This window comes from Lynx rufus, unplaced genomic scaffold, assembly GCF_022079265.1.
Source record: "Lynx rufus isolate CCGP_SWC_20201006 ecotype Redwood Valley unplaced genomic scaffold, mLynRuf1.p SCAF_15, whole genome shotgun sequence".
NCBI lineage: Eukaryota > Metazoa > Chordata > Mammalia > Carnivora > Felidae > Lynx > Lynx rufus.
This window is the reverse complement of record NW_025814829.1, coordinates 22,713,221-22,735,904: the sequence shown is the minus strand read 5'-3', so window position 1 is coordinate 22,735,904 and position 22,684 is coordinate 22,713,221. Positions and strand designations below refer to the sequence as shown.

Sequence of the window (22,684 nt, the reverse complement as noted above, 5' to 3'; positions counted from 1 at the left end):
AAAAAAAGAAGAAAAAAATCAGTGTTCAGTACAAATGAAGGTGGAGAATGCCTGACATACTGATCATAATACCCATATGGTTAATAGCAGAAGAATGAGCCTAAACATGGAACAAAGGAAGGGTAGGGATTGGCATGTGTTTGTTCTCCACATTAGTTGAATGGTATGTTTATTAAGACACACAAGTAGCTCCTGACCTCCATGACAACTAGTTGCCCTTGCCTTGGGCAGAAGAATCCTGACCACATGGTATCTAGGATGTAAGAGGTACTAAATAAGTGTTAAATGAAGGAATGAAATTTATTTTTATTTTATTTGTTTGTTTATTTATTTTAAAGTAGTTTCTATGCCCAACATGGTCTAAGTCACGACCCCGAGATCAAGAGTTGCATGCTCCACTGACTGAGCCAGCCAGCCACCCAAGGTTATTTTTATTTTTATTTTTTTTAACTTTTTTAAATGTTTATTTATTTTTGAGAGAGAAAGAGACAGAGTGTGAGCCAGGGAGGGGCAGAGAGGGAGACACAGAATCTGAAGCAGGCTTGAGGCTCTGAGCAGTCAGCACAGAGCCTGACACACAGCTCGAACCCATGGACTGTAGATCATGACCGGAGCCGAAGTTGGATGCCTAACCGACTGAGCCACCCAGGTGTCCCAGTTATTTTTAAATAGGAAAGAGACTTTGGCAGTTGAAACATCTTTAAAATGAGGCAACTGAGTGTTTTCTAGAGATGAGAGTAAATTTAGGTTGGTAAGGTAAATTCACTAAATAAAATGATATTCTGTGATCCTTTGAAAATCAGATGCTTGTTTTAAGACCCTTTTCCATATAATTAGAGCTCTATTATATTTCTCTTATTCCACAAACAGCAGGGAGAATTATGTTGGCAGCTATGTAGAGGCTTGGGAATGGCTTCCCGCAGAATCTGATTTACCCAGGTTTCCTGGGGGAGAGCCTGTGTCTCTGTTTTGCTTTCGAGCCAGGATGCTCAGTGGGAGAAGTTAAACAAAGGGAGAGTCAGAGCCAGAGAAACACTAGGCAGCAGCACTGGTGTTTGACTGGGCTGCTTGTTCTAAAAAGTGGACAACGGGATCGGCCCCAAAGCCAACAGAAGCAAACAATGCAGTTTTCTTCAGTCTCGGTTCTTTACCCGGTTCTCAGTCACCTCTTCATCCCTTAGACTGTCCTCTTCTCAGAGTCTCCTAGAAAAGGCTCTGATTCTCAGCCTTACCCACTAATGCCAACAATCTGATGTCTAAGAGTTAAGGTGGCTTCCTCCTAGATTTCAATTTTTACTTAAAAAAATTGTCTAAGAAATAGTTATAGAACATGTTAGCACCTCATTTTTTATATTTCATTATTTGTTCAGGTGGCTTGTTTGTGATTTCTGAGTTGCCAAATCTCATTACATCCAAGAATTTCACTTTTTTTCCGTTGGCAGGTAACTAGCAGAGCTCATGCTTAGAATTAGGATCACTTGTGTTGGCATTATCCATGGAGTCTCTTTCTTTTTTCTCTTTTTGTGAAGCTGAGTACAGAGAATGATTGTAAATGCTTTTTTACAGTGGTTTCTTTAATTCATCTTTCTGGATGAACACGGTTCCTTTGGAAATAAGTTCAAAATTTAACCATCTCCTGCCCAAATAAATATTACCTTGAGTGAAAGGAATCAGTGAGAGTTACTATTTCCTCATACAAATTATTACTCATTAGTCAAATGAAAGTCTGACCAGGAGAGAGATGATCTAGACTAGAATTTGTTGCATGGGTGAGGTGGTGGTAGGGATGGCTTTCTTTAATTTATCTTTCATTGTGCATATCATTATGAGAAAGTTTGATCTTGAAATTATTTATTTATTTGCATTATGTAGCATTATTTTCTGTACAATGGAAAAAAAACCTCACTGCTTATATTACTCATTTTGGTTACTTTACCTTTGGGCCTGTGAACAATGTTTCAGATAAGATTAGCCCTTGGTCATTTTGTCTTTTTTTGGTATCTTAAATTTTGCATTCTTATCCTCAGAATCATCAGAATTCCAAATTTCAAGGGAGTAGAGACAAATAAAAGGCAGATTAGCTTTCTAGGAAGACTCCAACTGCATTCGATTTCATGTTCCATTATCTTTTTGTCTCATATTTGAACTCGGTATGATATGTTTTTAAAAACAGGTTTGGAGGCTATTATTTTTCTCATTTTAATTTGAGTTCAGGCTTACTGATAGTTAGCAGGATGTTTTATATTTTTATTACCAGTAAGTGTTTAACTTAGAAGCAGCAGATTGACCCAAGGGTACAGCATTTAGTTTGGCTTTATAGTTTATTGGGATGTTAATTTATTCTGAGTTTTTAAACACATTAAATTTTCTTTCTTCCTCCTTTAGATATTAGTATTTTTACTAACAAATTAGTGATGAGTAAGGAAGAATAGGGAGGCTTTATTTTCTAAAGGGCATATTTATTTATTTATTTATTTATTTATTTTTTTATTTTTTTTTTCAACGTTTTTATTTATTTTTGGGACAGACAGAGACAGAGCATGAACGGGGGAGGGGCAGAGAGAGAGGGAGACACAGAATCGGAAACAGGCTCCAGGCTCTGAGCCATCAGCCCAGAGCCTGACGCGGGGCTCGAACTCACAGACCGTGAGATCGTGACCTGGCTGAAGTCGGACGCTTAACCGACTGCGCCACCCAGGCGCCCCAAGGGCATATTTATTTTGCTAGTTGGTATTTCTGAGTCTCTGGATAACTATAAAGATTCTCAGGGGTAAAGTAAATATTACTCTATAGATTGATATTTATTCTTATACAGGTAAAAGTGTGAAACTAAGCAGGTTTTTACTTTTTTTTCCCCTAAAAATGGTCTAGGAAGGAAGCTTTGCTTAACAGTAATCCCTGAGTCATAGTGAGCCAGATTGCTTTCTAGAAATGAGTTTTCTTGATTATTGGCATAAGAACATGTCCGAAAAGGGAAAAACAGAGAGGCCTGTATAACCAAGTGACACTGTGACTGATCCAATAAGAGATTGAATAGATGTCAGAACAAAGTAGTTAAGATGTTTCATTTATTTCAGGTAATATTTATGGAGTGCCAAGAGAAGAGAGATGATGTCACGATGTTCTGGCAATGATAACAGTGAGGAAGACACAGTTCTTGCCCTCAGGTAGCTTTCAGCCTGATTGGGCAGTGGCATCAATAGTGTCATGGCAGAGGTCCAGAATTAGCGCTGGGGAGGGATCAGGGGAGAGGGTGGAGTTTTAGGAAGGAGACAGAAAGTTCAGTTGTTGAGAACAGGCAAAGGCTACATGAAGGCAAAAGAATCTTAAATGGACCTTGAACGATATGGAAAGTTTCTAGAAGGGAAAGGATAAAGAGAGGGTGTTTCATTCGGTTAGAGGAAACTACTTAAGCTTTGGAGGAGAGCTGAGTAAGAGTGGGATGTGTTTGGGAACATTAAGTGGTCCAATTTGATGAGAGTATAGGGTATAGTTCACTACAAAAAGCTTTTATTGAGAGCTTACTGTGTAGATTATTTCCATTTTGATTTTTCAGGGTGATTTTTCAGTTGTAGTTGAATGTTCCCCTGGCCTGAAGTTGAGGAACCAGAAGAGAGAAGGTATTGAATATATAGAAATGAAGGAGTAATTGATGGACAGAGGATTGGTACTTGATAGAACTAAGAATGCAAAGAGAGGATATTAACCTTTGAATTGAAAAAAGTCTGTCTTCCTCTGAGACTGAGGGAAGGACAGAGACCGCTGAAATCAGATGAATTGTGAATGCGTTTGCACTTTATATATGTGCAATTGATCTATAAATTAAAAACATTTATTGAGGCTCTGTTATACCATGTACTAGGCACTAAGAAAGCAAAAACATGATTTTAATGTAGTCTTCATTAATTCTTTCTCTTTTGCTAACTCTCTGAAGAGAGACTGACCATATATTGATTATCTTTTGAAAATCTCCTATGGTATCTAAAATGTGATGCCTTAAACATAGTAGGGGTCCAATAAATGCTCACCAAATTGTTGAAATCTGATTTAAATAGTTTTGTTTTTCTCCTTTAAATACTTTTGAATATTTGTTAGAGTTCCTAGCATTACTGGGATTCTCACTGGCCCCAAAGCACCTTGATCTAGTGAACAGATGAACTAGACTTGAAGATGGAAGACTGGGGCCGTCACCTCTGTCATTTGCCACCTATGTGATTTTAAGAAAATTACTCAACATAGATGAGCCTCAATTTCTTGTGGAGGTAGTACTACCCATATTGTCTACTTCATAAAATTATCTGACTCATTATGTAATTTTATGTGAAAGCACTTCGGAAATCAAAAAAGATCCATTTAAGCTATTAAAATTATCAGACCTGGGGCGCCTGGGTGGCTCAGTCGGTTAAGCGTCTGACTTTGGCTCAGGTCATGATCTCGCGGTTTGTGAGCTCGAGCCCCGTGTCGGGCTCTGTGCCGACAGCTTGGAGCCTGGACCCTGCTTCAGATTCTGTGTCTCCCTCTCTCTCTGCCCCTCCCCTGCTCATGCTCTGTCTCTCTCTGTCTCAAAAATAAATAAAACATTAAAAAAATTTTTTTTTAATTATCAGACCTTTCTTCCTCAGAATTGAGTATTGCATTTCAATACAGAATCTATTTAGAATTTAACTATTTATTTCTTTAGTAATTTAGTTTCCTTGTAGAGTGTAGAAGGTTTCATGTAGATGGTATGGTTGAAGAGAGAGGTATTATGGAGACACGATTTACACAGATTCATGCACATTTTAATTCATTATTTTTCTATTTTCATACCCCAGCACTACTTAATATATTCTAATGTGGCATTGAGAAAGTTTTGTGAGAATTACTTCTTTACATACCTTCTGAGAGCTCTCATTCTCGATATTACAAGTGTAATAAATCCTTTTGGGAATCTGTTTGGACCTCAGGGATGGTAGGTGAATTCTTAGAGCTGTATGTCTTCCTTATGGTATTTAGAAAGTCTCTTGCTATCCAATAAGAGTGAGAGGGTGGAAGTTAGGACTATGAGTGTGAAAGAAATCTTGTTTGTTGGCATTGTTCATCAGGAAATAGAGACACTTCCAGTCCTAATTATTGAAGGTTAATGGAGTTAGAAATTAATAATGGAACACATCATCTGGGACCATATTTAAAACCTCAAAACAGTGGCCTCACTCATACGCATGAGTTTAAATTGATATCAGATTGACAGATAATATAGATCCTGGATCTTGTCTACACAGGTATTTCATTAACCATGGAGCCAGTGTGGGTATTGTGAATAGTGAAGGTGAAGTCCCCTCTGACCTTGCAGAAGAGCCTGCCATGAAGGATCTTCTTCTGGAACAAGTGAAGAAGCAAGGTAAAAAAACTAAGCAATTAGAGGGGGCCAGGAGAGACTCTCAAACATTGCCACTTAGAAAATAATCCATTTGCCGTAAAGAGCTTTTCATCATCATATGATAGGAGAGGATTAGATCTGTCTGCACAGTATTAGTCATCAATTACCAGTGTTGTGTGTCCTCTTAAGAATTCACATAAGAATGATTCAAATGCCAAAAGGATGAGCAGTCATTCCTTGTTTTTGACATATCTGAGGATGTATACCCATTGCATAGTTGGGAGTGACCTGATGATTTTGATAATACAAATTGGACTGACGAGGAGTATGAACATTTCTGAGTATACATGGTATTGGATTTTGCTAGACATTATGACATCTAAAGAAAGGATGATATATAATATAAATTTGAATATGGGCCAAATTCTGTTTATGACTTAATTTTCAGAAGAATCCATATCAGAGAATAAGCCAGAATTTTTCTGAAGGTCTCTAGGTTCTTTTAAAAAAATATATTGCAAATAGATAGCAGGGAGGACAGGTTTTAGGAAGTTTACTAGAACCATCAAGAAACTTTGTGGACCTGATTGATAGTGAATTTTAGTCTTTCCATGAAACTGCCTTACCCACAGTCTGCACTTATGCCAAAAGATTTAGCTCCAGTGGCCTTTCCTGATGTGATCCTTTAGAACAGGCAGGCCAATTCTGGCCACATCCATTTGTTTACATAACACCCAAAGCTGCATTTGCACTACCACAGAAGACTTGAACAGACTGAATGGCTCACGAAGCTGAAAATACTTGATATCTGGCTTTTTATGGAAAATATGCCAATGCCTACCTTAAAATAATGATGTTCTAGGGCAGTAAATACTTGTTTTTACTGCCTTCCTGTGTATAATTTTTGTGCCCTTTGAATTAAAGAACTTTATACTTAGTTTACCATTCAGTCCCACTCAGCCTTATCCTAAGATTGGCATCACAGTGTACAAAAACTTTTTTTTTAAACAAACTGAGATTTTAAAAATAGCTTTAAGAAACAAACTTTTCTATTTTGATTTCTGACTCTTCAGTTAAGGAATATGCTCTGTTGGAAGAGGTATTCAAACGTATGCTTAACTTTGCAGCATGACAGTTCACTCTTTCCATGGAATTCTGGTATGTTATAAATTAGATACTCCTTTCAATCCAACAAGAAGGTGTAACAGTCATAAATACATATGCACCCAACTTTGGAACACCTAAATGTATTAAATAAATACTGACAGATCTGAAGGAAAAATAGATTTATTGTATTATTGTCTATTTTGACAATAGGGGGACTTTAGTACCCCACTTTCAACAATGGATAGGTCATCCAAACAGAAAAACAACAAGGAAACATTGGACTTGAGCTATACTTTAGACCCTATGGACCTAATAGACATATACAGAACATTCCATCAATAACAGGAGGAAAACTGGAAAATTCACAAATATGTGGGGATTAAACAACATGTTACTGGGGCGCCTGGGTGGCGCAGTCGGTTAAGCGTCCGACTTCAGCCAGGTCACGATCTCGCGGTCCGTGAGTTCGAGCCCCGCGTCGGGCTCTGGGCTGATGGCTCGGAGCCTGGAGCCTGTTTCCGATTCTGCGTCTCCCTCTCTCTCTGCCCCTCCCCCGTTCATGCTCTGTCTCTCTCTGTCCCAAAAATAAATAAACGTTGAAAAAAAAAATTTAAAAAAAATAAACAACATGTTACTGAACAACCAGTGGGTCAAAGAAGAAATCAAAGGAAAAATTTAAAAACATCTTGAAGGGCGCCTAGGTGGCTCAGTCAGTTGGGCTCCAACTTTGGCTCAGGTCACGATCTCATGGTTCATGAGTTCAAGCCCTATGTCAGGCTCTGTGCTAATAGCACAGAGCCTAGAGCTTGCTTCAGATTCTGTGTCTCCCTCTCTCTCTGCCCCTCCCCTGTTCGTGCTCTGTCTCTCAAAAAAATAAAAATTTTAAAAATTTTAAAAATATCTTAAAACAAACAGAAATGGAAATACAACATGTTAAAACATGTTTTACATGCAACAAAAGCTTTTCTTAGAGGGAAGTTTATAGTGACAAATGCTTACATTAGGAGAAAAGAAATAATCTTAAATATACAACTCACCTTTACATCTCAGAGAACTAGAAAAAGGAAGAAACTAAGCCCAAAGTTAGCAGAAGGAAGGAAATAACAAAGAGCAGAGCAGAAATAAGTGAAACAGGGACCAGAAAAAAACAATAGAAAAGATCAATGAAACTAAGAGCTGTTTTTTTGAAGAGATAAATAAAATTGACAAACCTTTAGCTAGACTAAGAAAAAAAAGACTGAAATAAATAAAATCAAATGAAAGAAGAGGTATTACAACTGATACCACAGAAGTGCAAAACATCATAAGAGGCTACTGTGAACAACTATGCCAACAAATTGGATAACCTAGAAGAAATGGATAAATTCCTAGAAATATACAACCTACCAAGACTGAATCGGGAAAAAATAGAAAATCTGAACACATCGATAACAAGGAGATTGAGTCAATAAACAACAAGAAAATCTCAAAACCATGTGGTTTCTCTGGTGAATTCTACCAAACATTTAAAGAAGAATACATACCAAGCTTTCTCAAACTCTTTCAAAAAAATTGAAGAGGAGGGAACGTCCTCAAATTCATTTTATGAGGACAGCTTTATCATTATATCAAAGCCAGATAAGGACAGTACAAGAAAGGGAAACTATAGGCCAATATCCCTGATGAATGTAGATGCAGAAATTCTCAACAGAATATTAGTAAACCAAATTCAACAGCACAAGAAAGCTAATACACTATTAGCAAGTGGGATTTACCTCTGAAAATCAAGGATGGTTCAATATACATAAATATGATATACAACAATAGAATGAAAGGTAAAAATTGCATGATCATTTCAACAGATGCAGAAAAAGCATTTGACAAAAGACAACAACGTTTCATGATAAAAATTTGAACAAACTGGATATAGAAAGAATGTACCTCAACATTATAAAGTCCATATATGGGGGCACCTGGGTGGCTCAGTCGGTTAAATGTCTGACTCTTGATTTTGAGTCAGGTCGCGATCTCGACTCAGGTCACGATCTTGCAGTTTGTGGGATCAAGCCCCACAATGGGCTCTGCGCTGACAGCATGGAACCTGCTTGAGATCCTCTCTCTCCCCCTCTGCTCTTCCCCTGCACATGCACGCATGCTCTCTTCTCTCAAAATAAATAAATAAACTTTAAAAAATGGGCAGAGGATCAAAATCCTCGAGGAGAAAGCAGGTCTCTTTGACCTTGGCCACAGCAACTTCTTACTCAACACGTCTCTGGAGGCAAAGGAAACAAAAACAAAAATGAACTACTCGGACCTCATCAAAATAAAAAGCTTCTGCAGAGCGAAGGGAACAGTCAGCAAAACTAAAAGGCAACTGACAGAATGGAAGAAAGTATTTGCAAACGACATATCAGATAAAGGGTTAGGATCCAAAATTTATAAAGAACTTATCAAACTCAACACCCAAAAAACAAATAATCCAGTAAAGAAATGGGCAAAAGACATGAATAGATACTTCTCCAAAAAAGACATCCAGATAGCCAACCGACACATGATAAAATGCTTAATATCACTTACCATCAGGGAAATACAAATCAAAACCACAATGAGATACCACCTCACACCTGTCAGAATGGCTAACATTAATAACTCAGGCAACAACAGATGTTGGCGAGGATGCAGAGAAAGAGGATCTCTTTTGAACCGCTGGTGGGAATGCAAACTGGGTGCAGCTACTCTGGAAAACAATTAAAATTAAAAATAGAAAAATTAAAAATTAAAAATAGAACTACCTTGGGGCGCCTGGGTGGCGCAGTCGGTTAAGCGTCCGACTTCAGCCAGGTCACGATCTCGCGGTCCGTGAGTTCGAGCCCCGCGTCAGGCTCTGGGCTGATGGCTCAGAGCCTGGAGCCTGTTTCCGATTCTGTGTCTCCCTCTCTCTCTGCCCCTCCCCCGTTCATGCTCTGTCTCTCTCTGTCCCAAAAATAAACGTTGAAAAAAAAAATTTTTTTTAAATAAAAAAAAATAAAAAAAATAAAAAAAAATAGAACTACCTTACGACCGAGCAATTGCACTACTAGGTATTTATCCAAGTGATACAGGTGTGCTGTTTTGAAGGGACACATGCACCCCAATGTTTATAGCAGCACTATCAACAATAGCCAAAGTATGGAAAGAGCCCAAATGTCTATTGATGGATGAATGGATAAAGAAAATGAGGTGTATGCGTACACACACACACACACACACACACACACACAATGGAGTATTACTTGGCAATCAGAAAGAATGAAATCTTGCCATTTGCAACTACGTGGATGGAATTAAAGGGTATTATGCTAAGCGAAATTAGTCAGAGAAAGACAAATATCATATGACTTCACTCATATGAGGGCTTTAAGATACAAGAGGGAAGGGAAGCAAAAATCATATAAAAACAGGGAGGGGGACAAAACATAAGAGGCTCTTAAATATGGAGAACAAACAGAGGGTTACTGGAGGGGTTGTGGGAGGGGGGATGGGCTAAATGGGTAAGGGGCATTAAGGAATCTACTCCTGAAATCATCGTTGCACTATATGCTAACTAATTTGGATGTAAGTTAAAACAATAAATTAAATAAAATTTTTAAAAATGGGCAGAGGAACTGGATAGACATTTTTTCAAAGAAGACATACAAATAGCCAACAGGTTATGAGAAAATGTTCAATAGCACTAATCATCAGGGAAATGCAAATCAAAACCACTGTGAGATATCACCTTACACCTGTTTGAATGGCTATCATCAAAAAGACAAGAAATAGTGTTGGTGAGGCTGTGGAGGAAAGGGAACTCTTGTACACATTTGGTGTGAATGTATATTAGTACAGTCACTATGGAAAACTGTATGGAATTTCCTCAAAAAATTAAAAATAGTACTGCCATATGATCCAGCAGTTCCACTTCATGGTATATATCCAAAGGAAATAAAAGTAAGATCTTTTTTTTTTTTTTCAACGTTTATTTATTTTTGGGACAGACAGAGACAGAGCATGAACGGGGGAGGGGCAGAGAGAGAGGGAGACACAGAATTGGAAACAGGCTCCAGGCTCTGAGCCATCAGCCCAGAGCCTGACGCGGGGCTCGAACTCACGGACCGCAAGATCGTGACCTGGCTGAAGTCGGACGCTTAACCGACTGCACCACCCAGGCGCCCCAAAAGTAAGATCTTAAAGAGAAACCTGTACTCCCATTTTCAATGCATCATTATTCACAATAGCCAAGATATGGAAGGAACCTAAGTGTCATTCTATGGATGAATGGATAAAAATATTATATATATATATATATATATATAATATCTTATATATATATATATACACACACACATATGTATGTGTATATATATATAACATACATATATATGTATATATATAACGTACATATATATGTATATATATATAACATACATATATATGTGTATATATATGTGTGTGTGTATAATGGAATATTATTCAGCCATGAGAAAGGAGGAAATATTGCTCTGTACAACATGGATAGGCCTTATGCTAAGTGAAATAAGGGCGTTATGCTAAGTGAAATAAGTCAGACAAAGAAAGAAACAAATATTGTATGATATCATAGAAATGGAGAGTGGAATAGTGGTGTCCGGGGGGCTGGGGGTGGGGATGAATGGGGAGATATTGGTCAAAGAAAGGGTACAGACTTCCGGTTATAAAATAAGTTCTGGAGATCTAATGTACAGCATGGTAACTATAATTAACAATACTCTATTATGAACTTGAAAGTTGCTAGGCGATCTTAAATGTTCCCAGCACAAAAAAGAAATGGTAATTTTGGGAGGTGATGCGGTTGTTAACTAACTTTATTGTAGTGATCATTTTGCAGTATGTCAGTGTCAAATCAACATGTTGTAAAAATTAACTTACATAGTATTATATATCTATCGTATCTCAGTGACACTGGGAAAAAAAGAAATAAAATAAATTGCTTACCCTTTCACCCTGTCTGTCCCCCCCAAATCAGACAGATAATCCTTGGATAGTTCACAGGTTCTCATTTAGGAAGTGAGTTGGAAGAGAGTAGACCAAACACAGAGAAAGCCTGCTTGTGGGTATAAAACTCTTTGGATGGGTGTGTTTGTATTTGGGACATGTAATTATCTTATATAAGGGGGAATGCCCACCCTTGTCCCTTTTCACTGGCACAGATGTTGGAGAGTTGGTGGCTAAAAGGAGGAACTTTTGGGAGTTCCTCCATAATGTTTTAAAGTGAAACAAAAGCTAAATTCCCTTGGAAGTTTAACTACACGTGACCTACTCAGCTACTCTAGATTCTATAGCTTCAGGTCAGTATATTTCCCTTCATACGGAATTGAACATTAGAGGTAGATTATTTTTTTAAAGTATATCATACCTGAAACCAAGATTTTTTAAAAAAATACTTATTTATTTTGGGGGGAGTGTAAGTGGGGGAGAAGCAGAGAGAGGGGACAGAGGATCCAAAGTGGGCTCTGGACTGACAGGCTGACAGCAGGTAGCCCGATTGGGGCTTGAACTTACAGACCTTGAGATCATGACCTGAGCCAAAGTCGGACGCTCAACCAACTGCCATCCAGATGCCCCGTGAAACCAAGATTTTTGGTTACCAATCTTATGGTGTAGTAAGTGGAAAAGAGCAACAGACAGAGACCTAGGATATCAGAGTTCTAGTGGCAGCTCTGATGTATTTTGTGGCCTTGAGCAAAGGCACCACACCTTTCTATGCTTATTTCCTCATCTGTTAAATAGTGATAGTAATTTGTTATATTTACCTCAAAGGATTATTGGCCAACTAAAACGGTATAACATGTAGAAGGTCTTTGAAGTGTACAGCATTGTGCAAATATTATAATACAAAACTAATGTTCTTTTGGTCTTTATGTTCTTAAAATTGAAAACAAGTTTAAGCACGTTCCTTTAATGGAACTGCCATCACATAGTATTTAAAATGACGATTTAACCCTGGTAAAACTACTAATATGTGTATAAATGCCATTGCTCTTCTAAATAAGGAGTAAACTTGATGAATACCCAACTTGGTGACTAAACTGTTATTTGTGGTTTTATTTATGATGTGTTTAGAACCTAAGGAAAATATCCTGTCAGATTTAAATGGACCTACAGTAATGCTGGCTATCTGGTTTCTGCAGGAGTTGATCTAGAGCAGTCAAGAAAAGAAGAAGAACAACAGATGTTACAGGATGCCCGCCAGTGGCTCAACAGTGGGAAAATAGAAGATGTAAGGCAGCCTCGTTCAGGGGCCACAGCCCTCCATGTGGCGGCTGCCAAGGGCTACTCTGAGGTCCTCAGGTATGGTGCATTTACATCAATCAGGAATTTGGTACACTGGGAGAAAACGAGCTGGGTTTTGGAAGCAGGGGGTGAATTCGATTTTCAACTATGATGCAATTCTTTCTTTGTTGTTTTCCTCTCTGATCATGCAGTCTTTTCTTATGTTTTGCTGATATGAATCCATAGATGGTTTCCCACCCTCCTACTATCACTTTAGCTTCTCACTGACGTGCATGATAGAAAACAGAGTTGAGGTAGACTGGCCTAAGAGATGACCTTACATGACCTCTCTGGTTTATCACTACTTTCCCTGCAATCTTCACCTTTGGTGTCAGGTAATACAGGACAGAATCATTTCTGTCAGGTCATTTTGGTCCTTTTTGGGCACAGATCATTTCTTTGGCTCTTTAGATGAACTTTACAGATACTGAGTGTGCAGTGTCCAGCTAGACTAGGAGAGTTTAACTTACATGAGGGATTTAGTTTCTACTCGTCTGCCTGTTCCATTTTTCCTTACATCCACACATGCTGAATGTAGCTCTTGGTGCTTACTGTTGACAGGCTTTCCCAAATCGTGGGTAGCTAATAGCACTGTCTGTGTAGTCGTGGCCAGACTCTTCCAGTGCTTCATATTCCACCCACCGTGGGGTTTCCCTGGCCTGGTTGACGTTCTCTGGAGTTCTTTGTGTCTGGAGGCCCGTGATAAAGGGAACCTCGTTCAGGGGCCCTCAGGAGTTTGGGACCTCAGGAGTCCTACCTTTCTTCCTCCTTGCACACAGATTATAGCTTTGTAGTTAGCACGAAGTCCCTGCAGATACTTTGCAGGGCTGGAAGTGTGACAGCCTACAGTAAAACGTACAGGGTCCTGGAAAGACCAACTAGAAAGGTAGTAAGTAAAGTGCCCTGAAGAGAATTGAGTTCTCACTTTACATGTTTCTTCCTTCCTGCACTAGAAGTGGAAAACACACCTTGTAACAGAATTATGTGGTTTGGCTAATATAATTAATTAGGCTTTGGTTAATCTCAAAGGTGTACACCTTTCTAAACGTTTGCATCCATGGTGCAACATGGGTGTGCCTAGGAAGTGCCATAGGACCTTTAAGAGAGGGTTGATAACTGTTCTGTATGATTGGTTTTCAGTGTAGCAACTATGAAACCTGAGCTCTGCCTTAGAGGACAGAAATAATCACAAGACCCCAGTGGTTCAGGGCCAAAATCTGAAATATCAATTAGGTGATAGTTTATGTGGCAGAAAACTATAATATAGAGGGTATAAATATCTTGTTTGGGGTTTTCTTCTTAGACTTTTAATCCAGGCTGGCTATGAACTCAATGTTCAGGATTATGATGGCTGGACTCCCCTCCATGCTGCTGCGCACTGGGGTGTGAAGGAGGCTTGCTCCATCCTGGCGGAAGCACTCTGTGATATGGATATCAGGAACAAACTGGTTAGTATGCCCGACCTTCTAAAAGGGCAGTGAGATTGGTGGCTGGGTCTCTAGAACAAAAACTTAAAGTCTCAGTTAAATGGCCAGGCTCACTGTCCAGGGAAACATACGTCACAGGCAGCTATGGCTCTGCTCCCCACATCCTCCTCCCTCCCCCCTGCCTCATTATCCACACAGAGAGGTTTGCTATGTTAAATAAAACTCTACTGACCTAGCATTCTGATTCTTTTTATGTTGAAGGCCCTAAAATAAACAGGAAAAAAAGATATTTGCCCTTGGCAAAAATGAGCATTGGAAGTCCTAAGGCTGTTGTTTGTGGTGAAGTATGAAAGATGTTATTTTGCTTCATTTTTAATTCAAAGACTTTTAATAGCTGAGCTCTACTCACATCCAGTCACTGAAAAAACATTATAATGACAAAGATCCTTGTCTCTGGCTGAAAATAGTGTTGTTGAGCCTCATGTCAAGCAACTTTAGAAGCCTTGGAACTCCTATCCCAACAATACTGATTTTCTAGGAATCCAGAGACATGGCTTTTTATTTAGTAAATGTTCTTACCTGCCTCACATCTCTCCTGAACCCAGCTTTCTCTCAGATTGTGGGTTAGCGTCCTAAATTGTGCTGACATTTCCTAAAAAAAATACCCTTCTCTCACTTCAAGGGAGATGATATGTGCCCTGAGTCTCCTTCTGAGGCTTGTAAAAGCCCCTTATTGAATTTATCAGAGCAATTAAGACCATTTTAGAACAGGTACAAGGAGAAACTTCAATTGATTATTTGCCAAAAGGCAATAAAGCATTAGAGATGATGTGATGCTTTCCTCAATACTGTTTTACAAACTATAAAAACTTGTATTTAAAGGACTTGCTGTTCCTTGTTTTGTTTCTTCCTCTGTGCTAGTTGAAGGCATTGTTATAATGCAGAATAGATTTTAGGGAAGCAGCTATCAATTGGAACAAAGGCATAAAGTGAGTATTGAATAGTTTTCTCATAAAGTCACGTGATCACTATTTCTGTTTTCTGTTGATCATGGTACCCCTTTTCTCTGCCAGGGCCAAACACCATTTGATGTGGCTGATGAGGGTCTTGTGGAGCACTTGGAGATGCTCCAGAAGAAGCAGAATGTGGTGAGTCTTCAGTTAATGCTTTTAAAGCTTTTGTAACAGTGTAACAATGGGGGCACCTGGGTGGTTAAGTGTCCAACTCTTGATTTCAGCTCAGGTCATGATCTCGTGGTTTGTGGGTTCGAGCCCCAAGTCGGGCTCTGTGCTGACAGTGTGGAGCCTGCTTGGGATTCTCTCTCTCTCCCTCTCCCAGCCCCTCTCCCACTGGCGCTTGCTCACTCGCTCCCTCTCTCTCTCTCTCTCTGAAAAATAAATAAATAAACATGTATTTCTAAAGCTTTTATAACAATGCAGTCCACTGCAGATATCTCAATCACTTGTTTTAGTTGTCTACTGAGAGCTGAAATGGACATATCTGCATTTCAGAGATGATCATTATTCCCTTCAGGGACTAGCAATAGTCTGTTAGAAGATATTCCAAAAACCATTGTTGTTAAAGTTTACTCATCATAAGATAGCCTTCAATCACCTGAAAGTCAAAAATGACAAGAACAGGGGCGCCTGGGTGGCTCAGTTGGTTAAGCATCTGACTTCAGCTCAGGTCATGATCTCATGATTCATGAGTTCGAGCCCCACATCAGGCTCTGTGCTGTTAGTGCAGAACCCACTTTGGACCTTCTGTCCCCCTTTCTTTCTGCACCCTCCACCCCTGCTCCTGTTTTTCCCCCCTCTCTCTCAAAAATAAGCAAACATTAAGAAAATAAAATAAAATCTATTTTTAAAAAGATGACAAGAACAATAAGCTAATAATTACCCTTGAGTTCTAGAAAGTGAATGTGGTATGGTATGTTCAAATCAGTTTTTTCCAAATAGGGAGTACCAGGGTAGAGGACATCTCATTCACTTTTTTCTCCCCTATTGACTGGAAGGACATCTTTATTTAAAGTAAATTCACTACAGGGGCGCCTGGGTGGCGCAGTCGGTTAAGCGTCCGACTTCAACCAGGTCACGATCTCGCGGTCCGTGAGTTCGAGCCCCGCGTCGGGCTCTGGGCTAATGGCTCAGAGCCTGGAGCCTGCTTCCGATTCTGTGTCTCCCTCTCTCTCTGCCTCTCCCCCGTTCATGCTCTGTCTCTCTCTGTCCCAAAAATAAATAAATGTTGAAAAAAAAAATTTAAAGTAAATTCACTACAGAAAGGAATATATTTCTTTCTGAAAAAGCAAACAAGGCCACAAAACTAAAACTGCCTTTTGGCATTGGACAGTACTTGGTCAATGACTCATACTTATTCAGCATTCATCAGATATCCAGAATTCAATCCACTTCTCCCTTCTCATTCTAAATCTTTTATTGTTTGGCTGCACGTACCATTCTGTCGCTTAGTGCTACATAGGAGACCGGTACCCACGTATAGACTGCGGAATGAGAAAACCCACCCAATATAAAGACAAACTGTAAATAATTTACATTTTCTACCCATAAGTGGGATGAGTGATTTGGGCAAAGAGAATAAAGATCAGTTATTGATGATCAGGGTTGATGTTTGAACAGAGTGGGACAGAAAAAAATCACTAGCTTTCCTTCGCATGATTGTGGCTCAGGGCATGTGAACTCAAGTTTAGCACCAGTAAGAGAAACGTAGAGCAGCTCTGAAAGAAAGAACTCTATATAGTTCACTGATGGCACAGACCAGCCATGTCTCACCTCACCCATGTTCACCACATCTGCACCGGTAGAGTGAAAATCCTCGTTACCTCAAGGCTTAGTTGGAAAATTGCATATGTACGGCTCAGACAAACACAACTTCCAGTTCGTTTTGTTTTCTTTAGTGAGCAACTGGAATCGAAACTAAAACTTAGGACTTTGCAAACACAGTATTGGTGCTGTTGTTTAGCAGCAGCAACCTTCCTAAGATGTATACTTTGCATAGTTTGGTGGTGGTGTTTTTTTTTAAGTCCATTTATTTATTTTGAGAGTAAGAGAGCATGAGCAGGGGAGAGGCAGAGAGAGAGAGAGAAAGAATCCCAAACAAGCTCTGTGCTGTCAGTGCAGACCCTGACTTGGGGCTTGATCTCTGAGATCATGACCTGAGCCAAAACCAAGAGTTGGATGCTCAACCAAATGAGCCACCCGGTGCCCCTGGTTTTTGTTGTTTTTTTTTAAACTTTTTATTCTGAAATAATTTTTAGACTCACATAGAAGTTGCAAAAATAATATAGAGAGTTTCTGTGCACCCTTTACCCAGCATGGTTTGGTTTTTGAACATAAATAATGTTTTCACTGAATAACATTTCTATGTTGGGAATGGTGCTTATCTTTGCCCCATGCCTAACTTTGGGGTCCAGGGATATAAACACTTTTTGTGCAGAGCATGTATCTAAGGACCAGATGATTTATTCTAAGGGCTTATATCCCCTTTAGTACTATTGCCGACCTAATTCAGTATGTGGTCATAAAGAATTCTTTCAGAGTTCCTTCCTTTTTTTTTTTTTTTCCTAGTCTACTAGAAGCCAGGCTTTCTTTCTTTTTTTTTGTTTTAAGTTTATTTATTTATTTTTTATTAATCTCTATACCCAACGTGGGGCTCGAAGTCATGACCCCCAGATCAAGAGTCACATGCTCTTCCGACTGAGCCAGCCAGGTGCCCCTAGAAGCCAGGCTTTTTTTGAAGATTGGGTTTGGATATTTCATATGGGCAGTTTTATTGAACCTCTAACCCTATGCTTTTTCTCCTACCTTGGATGAAGATTGTTCTCTGTCATTGTCTTCTAAAGAGACCCAACTGATGTGTTTCTCTTTTTCTCAGTTCTTTCTTTTTGGTTTTGGTCCTGTCTTCTTCAGAATGATAGTACCATTTTGAGTTCTCATTGTTGCTAATTTTTACCAGTAGTTAACTTCCCTCCTTTTCTCTGTTTTCTCAATTTCAAGCTTCGAAGTGAAAAAGAGACACGGAATAAGCTCATTGAGTCAGACCTGAACAGCAAGTTGCAGAGTGGACTCTTTAAGAAGTAAGACATTCAGAGCTTGCGAAATGTGATGAGCTCTGCTGTGTGTGGGTGCTATGTGTGTGTGACATACTTAGCTTGAGAATTTATATAGTAAGGAAACTGTGTTTGAATCTTTGAGGGGCAAGGAGGTGGCACTGAGATATGGGGAAACACTGAGGATGGATGAATGTGTTTTACATTTAGAAATTAATTGAGACTGTGTGCAACATTTTCCCCCCTGGCTTAGGGGTTCCTAGTCCTCATTGCATCCCTAACTGTATGTTCTGTGAACTCAGGGCCCATGTGTGTTTTGTTCACCACCATTCCAGGGCCTGGCATGATTTCTGGCATGTAATAAGCACTCAGTAAACATTTATTAAATGGCTTTTAAAACATATTTGCTTGCTTCATCACCATCAAGATTCATAGCCTTCCTTTTTCCTGTGTGTTGAACAGGTGAAATCTGCTTAAGTCATATTCTGAAGTTAAATACTAAACCTTAGTCTGCAAAAACCCAAAGATCCAAAAAAATTTAGAATTGAGAAGGATTTGATGTATTTCTATTACCCCTTCTACACAGAGGTTTATAGACTTGTTCTCTTTATGCTTGATTATCAGTGAACTTGAATAGTTTGCCATTTCTGAATTGCACTCAAATCGTCTTCTTTAATTTAGCAAAGAGAAGATGCTCTATGAAGAAGAGATACCCAAGTCCCAAGAAATGGAGGAAGAAAGCAAAGAGTCCAGCAGCTCCAGCTCAGAGGAGGAGGAAGGTGAAGATGAAGCTTCTGAGTCAGAAACCGAGAAGGAGGCAGGTAATGCAAAGATCCTGTTTCCATAATGCAAGGAGATCACTGCTTATCACAGCTAGGAGACCTCAGAGGGCTCCAAAAAGAGCTTTAAGTTTAGTTTTCAAAGATAAGATATCCAATTTTGAGTAAAAGCTCGGTTGTAAAAGCTGTGAGCTATGTTAGAAATATGTGTACGAGTTTCTATGTAGCCATATGATAAGGTGCACAAAAAATTCTTGTGTATGTAAAGGAACCATCTGTCTGACCTCGGGTTGGTGGGATTGAGAGACCAGATTCCAAACCTCACTATGCTAAGAGACTGAGGAGATGAGGTCTTGCAGAGGCACATTTGGTCAAGTCTCTTTAACCAACTGGTGAAAATTTGCATTTAGTTTTCAGGTTCATTTGATTCCCTAAACAGAATCCCAAGATCTTTTTATTTTTCCTTCTGATTATGTGAAGCTCCTTCAATTCCTGAGCTGGGGATTCAAGAAGGAACAAAATCATATTTACCTTTATGACTCTTTATGCTTCATGTGGTACTTCTTGAGTTTATCATATGGCAAGACAGGACCCCCAACAGTGAGAGGGAGCTGCTAAACATGGTCAGATCAGCATGCTATAAAATCACCCATAGGTTTTGATATACAGTCAGGCAAATGCTGAGGAGATAAATACTGGGTTTTACTCAATAGAGGTTCAAAAGCAACACAATAGCTCTCATGGATAATTGGAAGTTCATGATAACTAAGATTTTACCGTACTTGTGTCCTGAGCTCACTGGCTTGTATTGGTAGTATTAGTATTAGCTCATCGAATGTCACCAAAGGCAATTAGAGACCATTGACTGTGCAGAGAAGATAAGCACTAGCTAAGTTGGTAGCATGGGAGATGACCTTTTACTCATGGAGCTTTGAATTTCTGTTATTAAGTAGGCATAGCCTACTCTGGAAATGCTGGTGTAGTACCTATCAAAATTTGTAAGTACTCATCTTTTTTATGTTTTTACTGTTTTTTGAGTACTTACATGTCTTAGGCTTCAGGTATTACTATCTGGTCTTGCTCTGTGCTAGATCACTTTGTTGGCTACCAAGCTATTAGAAGAATGGGAGGGAGCTACCTGAACTTCTATCATTGTTTTGTGGTATGTACCCATGCCTCAGGTCTCTGGTGCCCTGCAGCCCATCTCTACATTGCTTGTTGGAGTCAAACACTCACAGCACCCTTTGGCGGGGGTGATGCTACACCCCTGTCCAGAAACTGTCTACGATCACCTTCCTCACCCATGGCTTTGCCTGTGGAGTAATCCCAAACCCCGTCGCCTGACCTTTAAGATCTTTCATAATCCATCTCCAGCCCACCTTTCCAGTGCTTTCCAGGGCCTACGCAGCATCATCAACTAGCCACGCTGGATTGTTTGGTTTCCCCAAACATGCCCTGAGCTTTCCTATCCCTGGACATTTATTTGTGTCTTCGAATTCATTTCTGGCCATCAAGTGCTTATTGAGTGATTTCTGTGAGAAACCATGGGATTTACCACACTGAAGAAGGCTTTCTTTAGTTTTCCTATACAAGAAGCTGAAAAGGAACAGACCACTTCACTGTTCTCCCACCCCATGATAATCGCTCCCCTGTTTGTATCCCTCTAACACTTTTTACTTATCTGTGTTGTAGCACTCCTCATCTCGGCTGGGAACTCTAGTTTATCATTTACTCGTAACTAGGTCTCTGTGAGATGCCAGGCACAGGACAAGCATTCACATTCATTAAATGCTTTTGTTGAACACATCTAGGAGATACAGGGGAATAGGAAGGCAGATACATGAATCAAATACATGCCACATGACAGAGATAAGTGTAGTCAGTGGTATTCACTAGTAAGAAAGATTGTATTTAGGCGCCTGGGTGGCTCAGTGGGTTAAGGGTCTGATTTCGGCTCAGGTCATGATCTCACGGTTTGTGAGTTCGAGCCCCACATCAGGCTCTCTGCTGTCAGCACAAAGCCCGCTTTGAATCCTCTGTCTCCCTCTCTCTCTCTGCCCCTTCTCCTCCTGCTCCTGTTCTTTCTCCTTCTCTCTCAAAAATAAATAAACATTTCAATTAAAAAAAGAAAGATTGTACTTAGTTTGGGGGATTATAACGACACTTTACATTTATGTAGTGCTTTTTTACTCTGCAATGCACTTACAACCACATATTTTGAGATACATATCATCATCACTGTATTATCATGGGAAATTGACCCTGTAGGAGGTTAGGCAGATTGGGTCTCATACCTGGCAAGTGGCATGTCTAAGATCCTAACTTTGGTCTGGGACTCCTCAGAGTAGCAGGGGCAGAATGAAATATAGAAATTATTTGCCTAAAATGAGAAAGAATGAAATCATGCAGCAATGTGGATGGAACTGGAAGGTGTTATGCTGAGTGAAATAAGTCAGTCAGAGAAAGACAGATATCATATGTTTTCACTCATATGTGGATCTTGAGAAACTGAACAGAAGACCATGGGGGAAGGGAAGAGGGAAAATAGTTACAAACAGAGAGGGAGGGAAGCAAACCACAAGAGACTCTTAAATACAGAAAACAAACTGAGGGTAGATGGGGTTTAAGGAGAAAATGTGTGATGGGCATTGAGGAGGGCGCTTGTTGGGATGAGTTCTGGGTGTTGGTATGCAAGCCAATTTGACAATAAGGTATATTCATAAAAAAAAAAAAAAGAAATTATCTGCCTAAAAAGTGACAGCTAAAGCTGTAGAAAAGATGAGATTTCCCACCGGAGAGACTGTAGAGAAAAGATGTTACAAAAAAGAATGGTGTGTTTAGGAAGTAAAGGAGGCAAAGAAGGTATGGTCAGAAAGGTTGAGGAAAACCAGAGTATGTATTTCTGCATCAGAAAAGCCAGGGTAGGAGTGGGAAGGGAGAGATCAAGAAAGAGACAGCAATTAGGGAGTCACCGGTAATCTGAGCAGTTTCAGGAGCCTGACGTAGGCAGAAGCCAGATGGTTGCAGCAAGCCACCGTGCTCATTTCTGCCATTTGAAGTTTTACTCATGTCTCAAAGCCCAGCTCAAATCAACTTCCTTTATGAAGCCTTATCATCACAGATACAAGTGTTTCTTCCCTCCTCTGACTGGTAACTATTCGTTTGAATCTCTTTTTTATTACTTACACTAAGAGTGTTATTTCCATTTATTTCTTTCTCATCTCCTCTGTTCTTCCCCTACCAACCAGTTTCAGAAGCACTGAAATGTATTGTGTGTCTTGTTTATCTTTCTGTCTTCCATAAAGCCTGGCACAGGGCCTTCCTTCTACATGCTGGGGTGCTCAATAAATATATATATATGTTGGAAGAATTTGGGGAACTGGATTATGTCTAAACCTTTCCAAATGATGCCTGACACATTATGTATGTACTGAACAGGTATTTGTTGAATGCATTTATCCTGGATTTGGTTTTGCATTTATCCTGTTTTTAAAGGTCCATAGATACAACCTCATAAAATGACAGTTTTCGTATGTCTTACATATAAATGTATTTGTAAAGAATACTAATTCTATTTTGAGGTGAATGTAAGCTGTTTGATTTGGATTTCTATTTTCCTCTTTTATTTATTTGGCTT

The 22,684-nt window shown here is 39.4% G+C and overlaps 1 protein-coding gene across 1 annotated transcript in view; it reads left to right on the top strand.

The window, feature by feature from the left end:
* The window catches only part of LOC124510019 (protein phosphatase 1 regulatory subunit 12B-like), a 94,524-nt gene that overhangs the window by 57,856 nt on the left and 13,984 nt on the right, over positions 1-22,684 (top strand). Inside the window, exons 3-8 of the mRNA XM_047076676.1 lie at positions 5,262-5,380; positions 12,634-12,793; positions 14,079-14,223; positions 15,276-15,350; positions 18,216-18,295; positions 18,950-19,089. Of these exons, the coding sequence (XP_046932632.1) occupies positions 5,262-5,380; positions 12,634-12,793; positions 14,079-14,223; positions 15,276-15,350; positions 18,216-18,295; positions 18,950-19,089 (719 nt within the window). The remainder of the gene's footprint in view (positions 1-5,261; positions 5,381-12,633; positions 12,794-14,078; positions 14,224-15,275; positions 15,351-18,215; positions 18,296-18,949; positions 19,090-22,684) is intronic.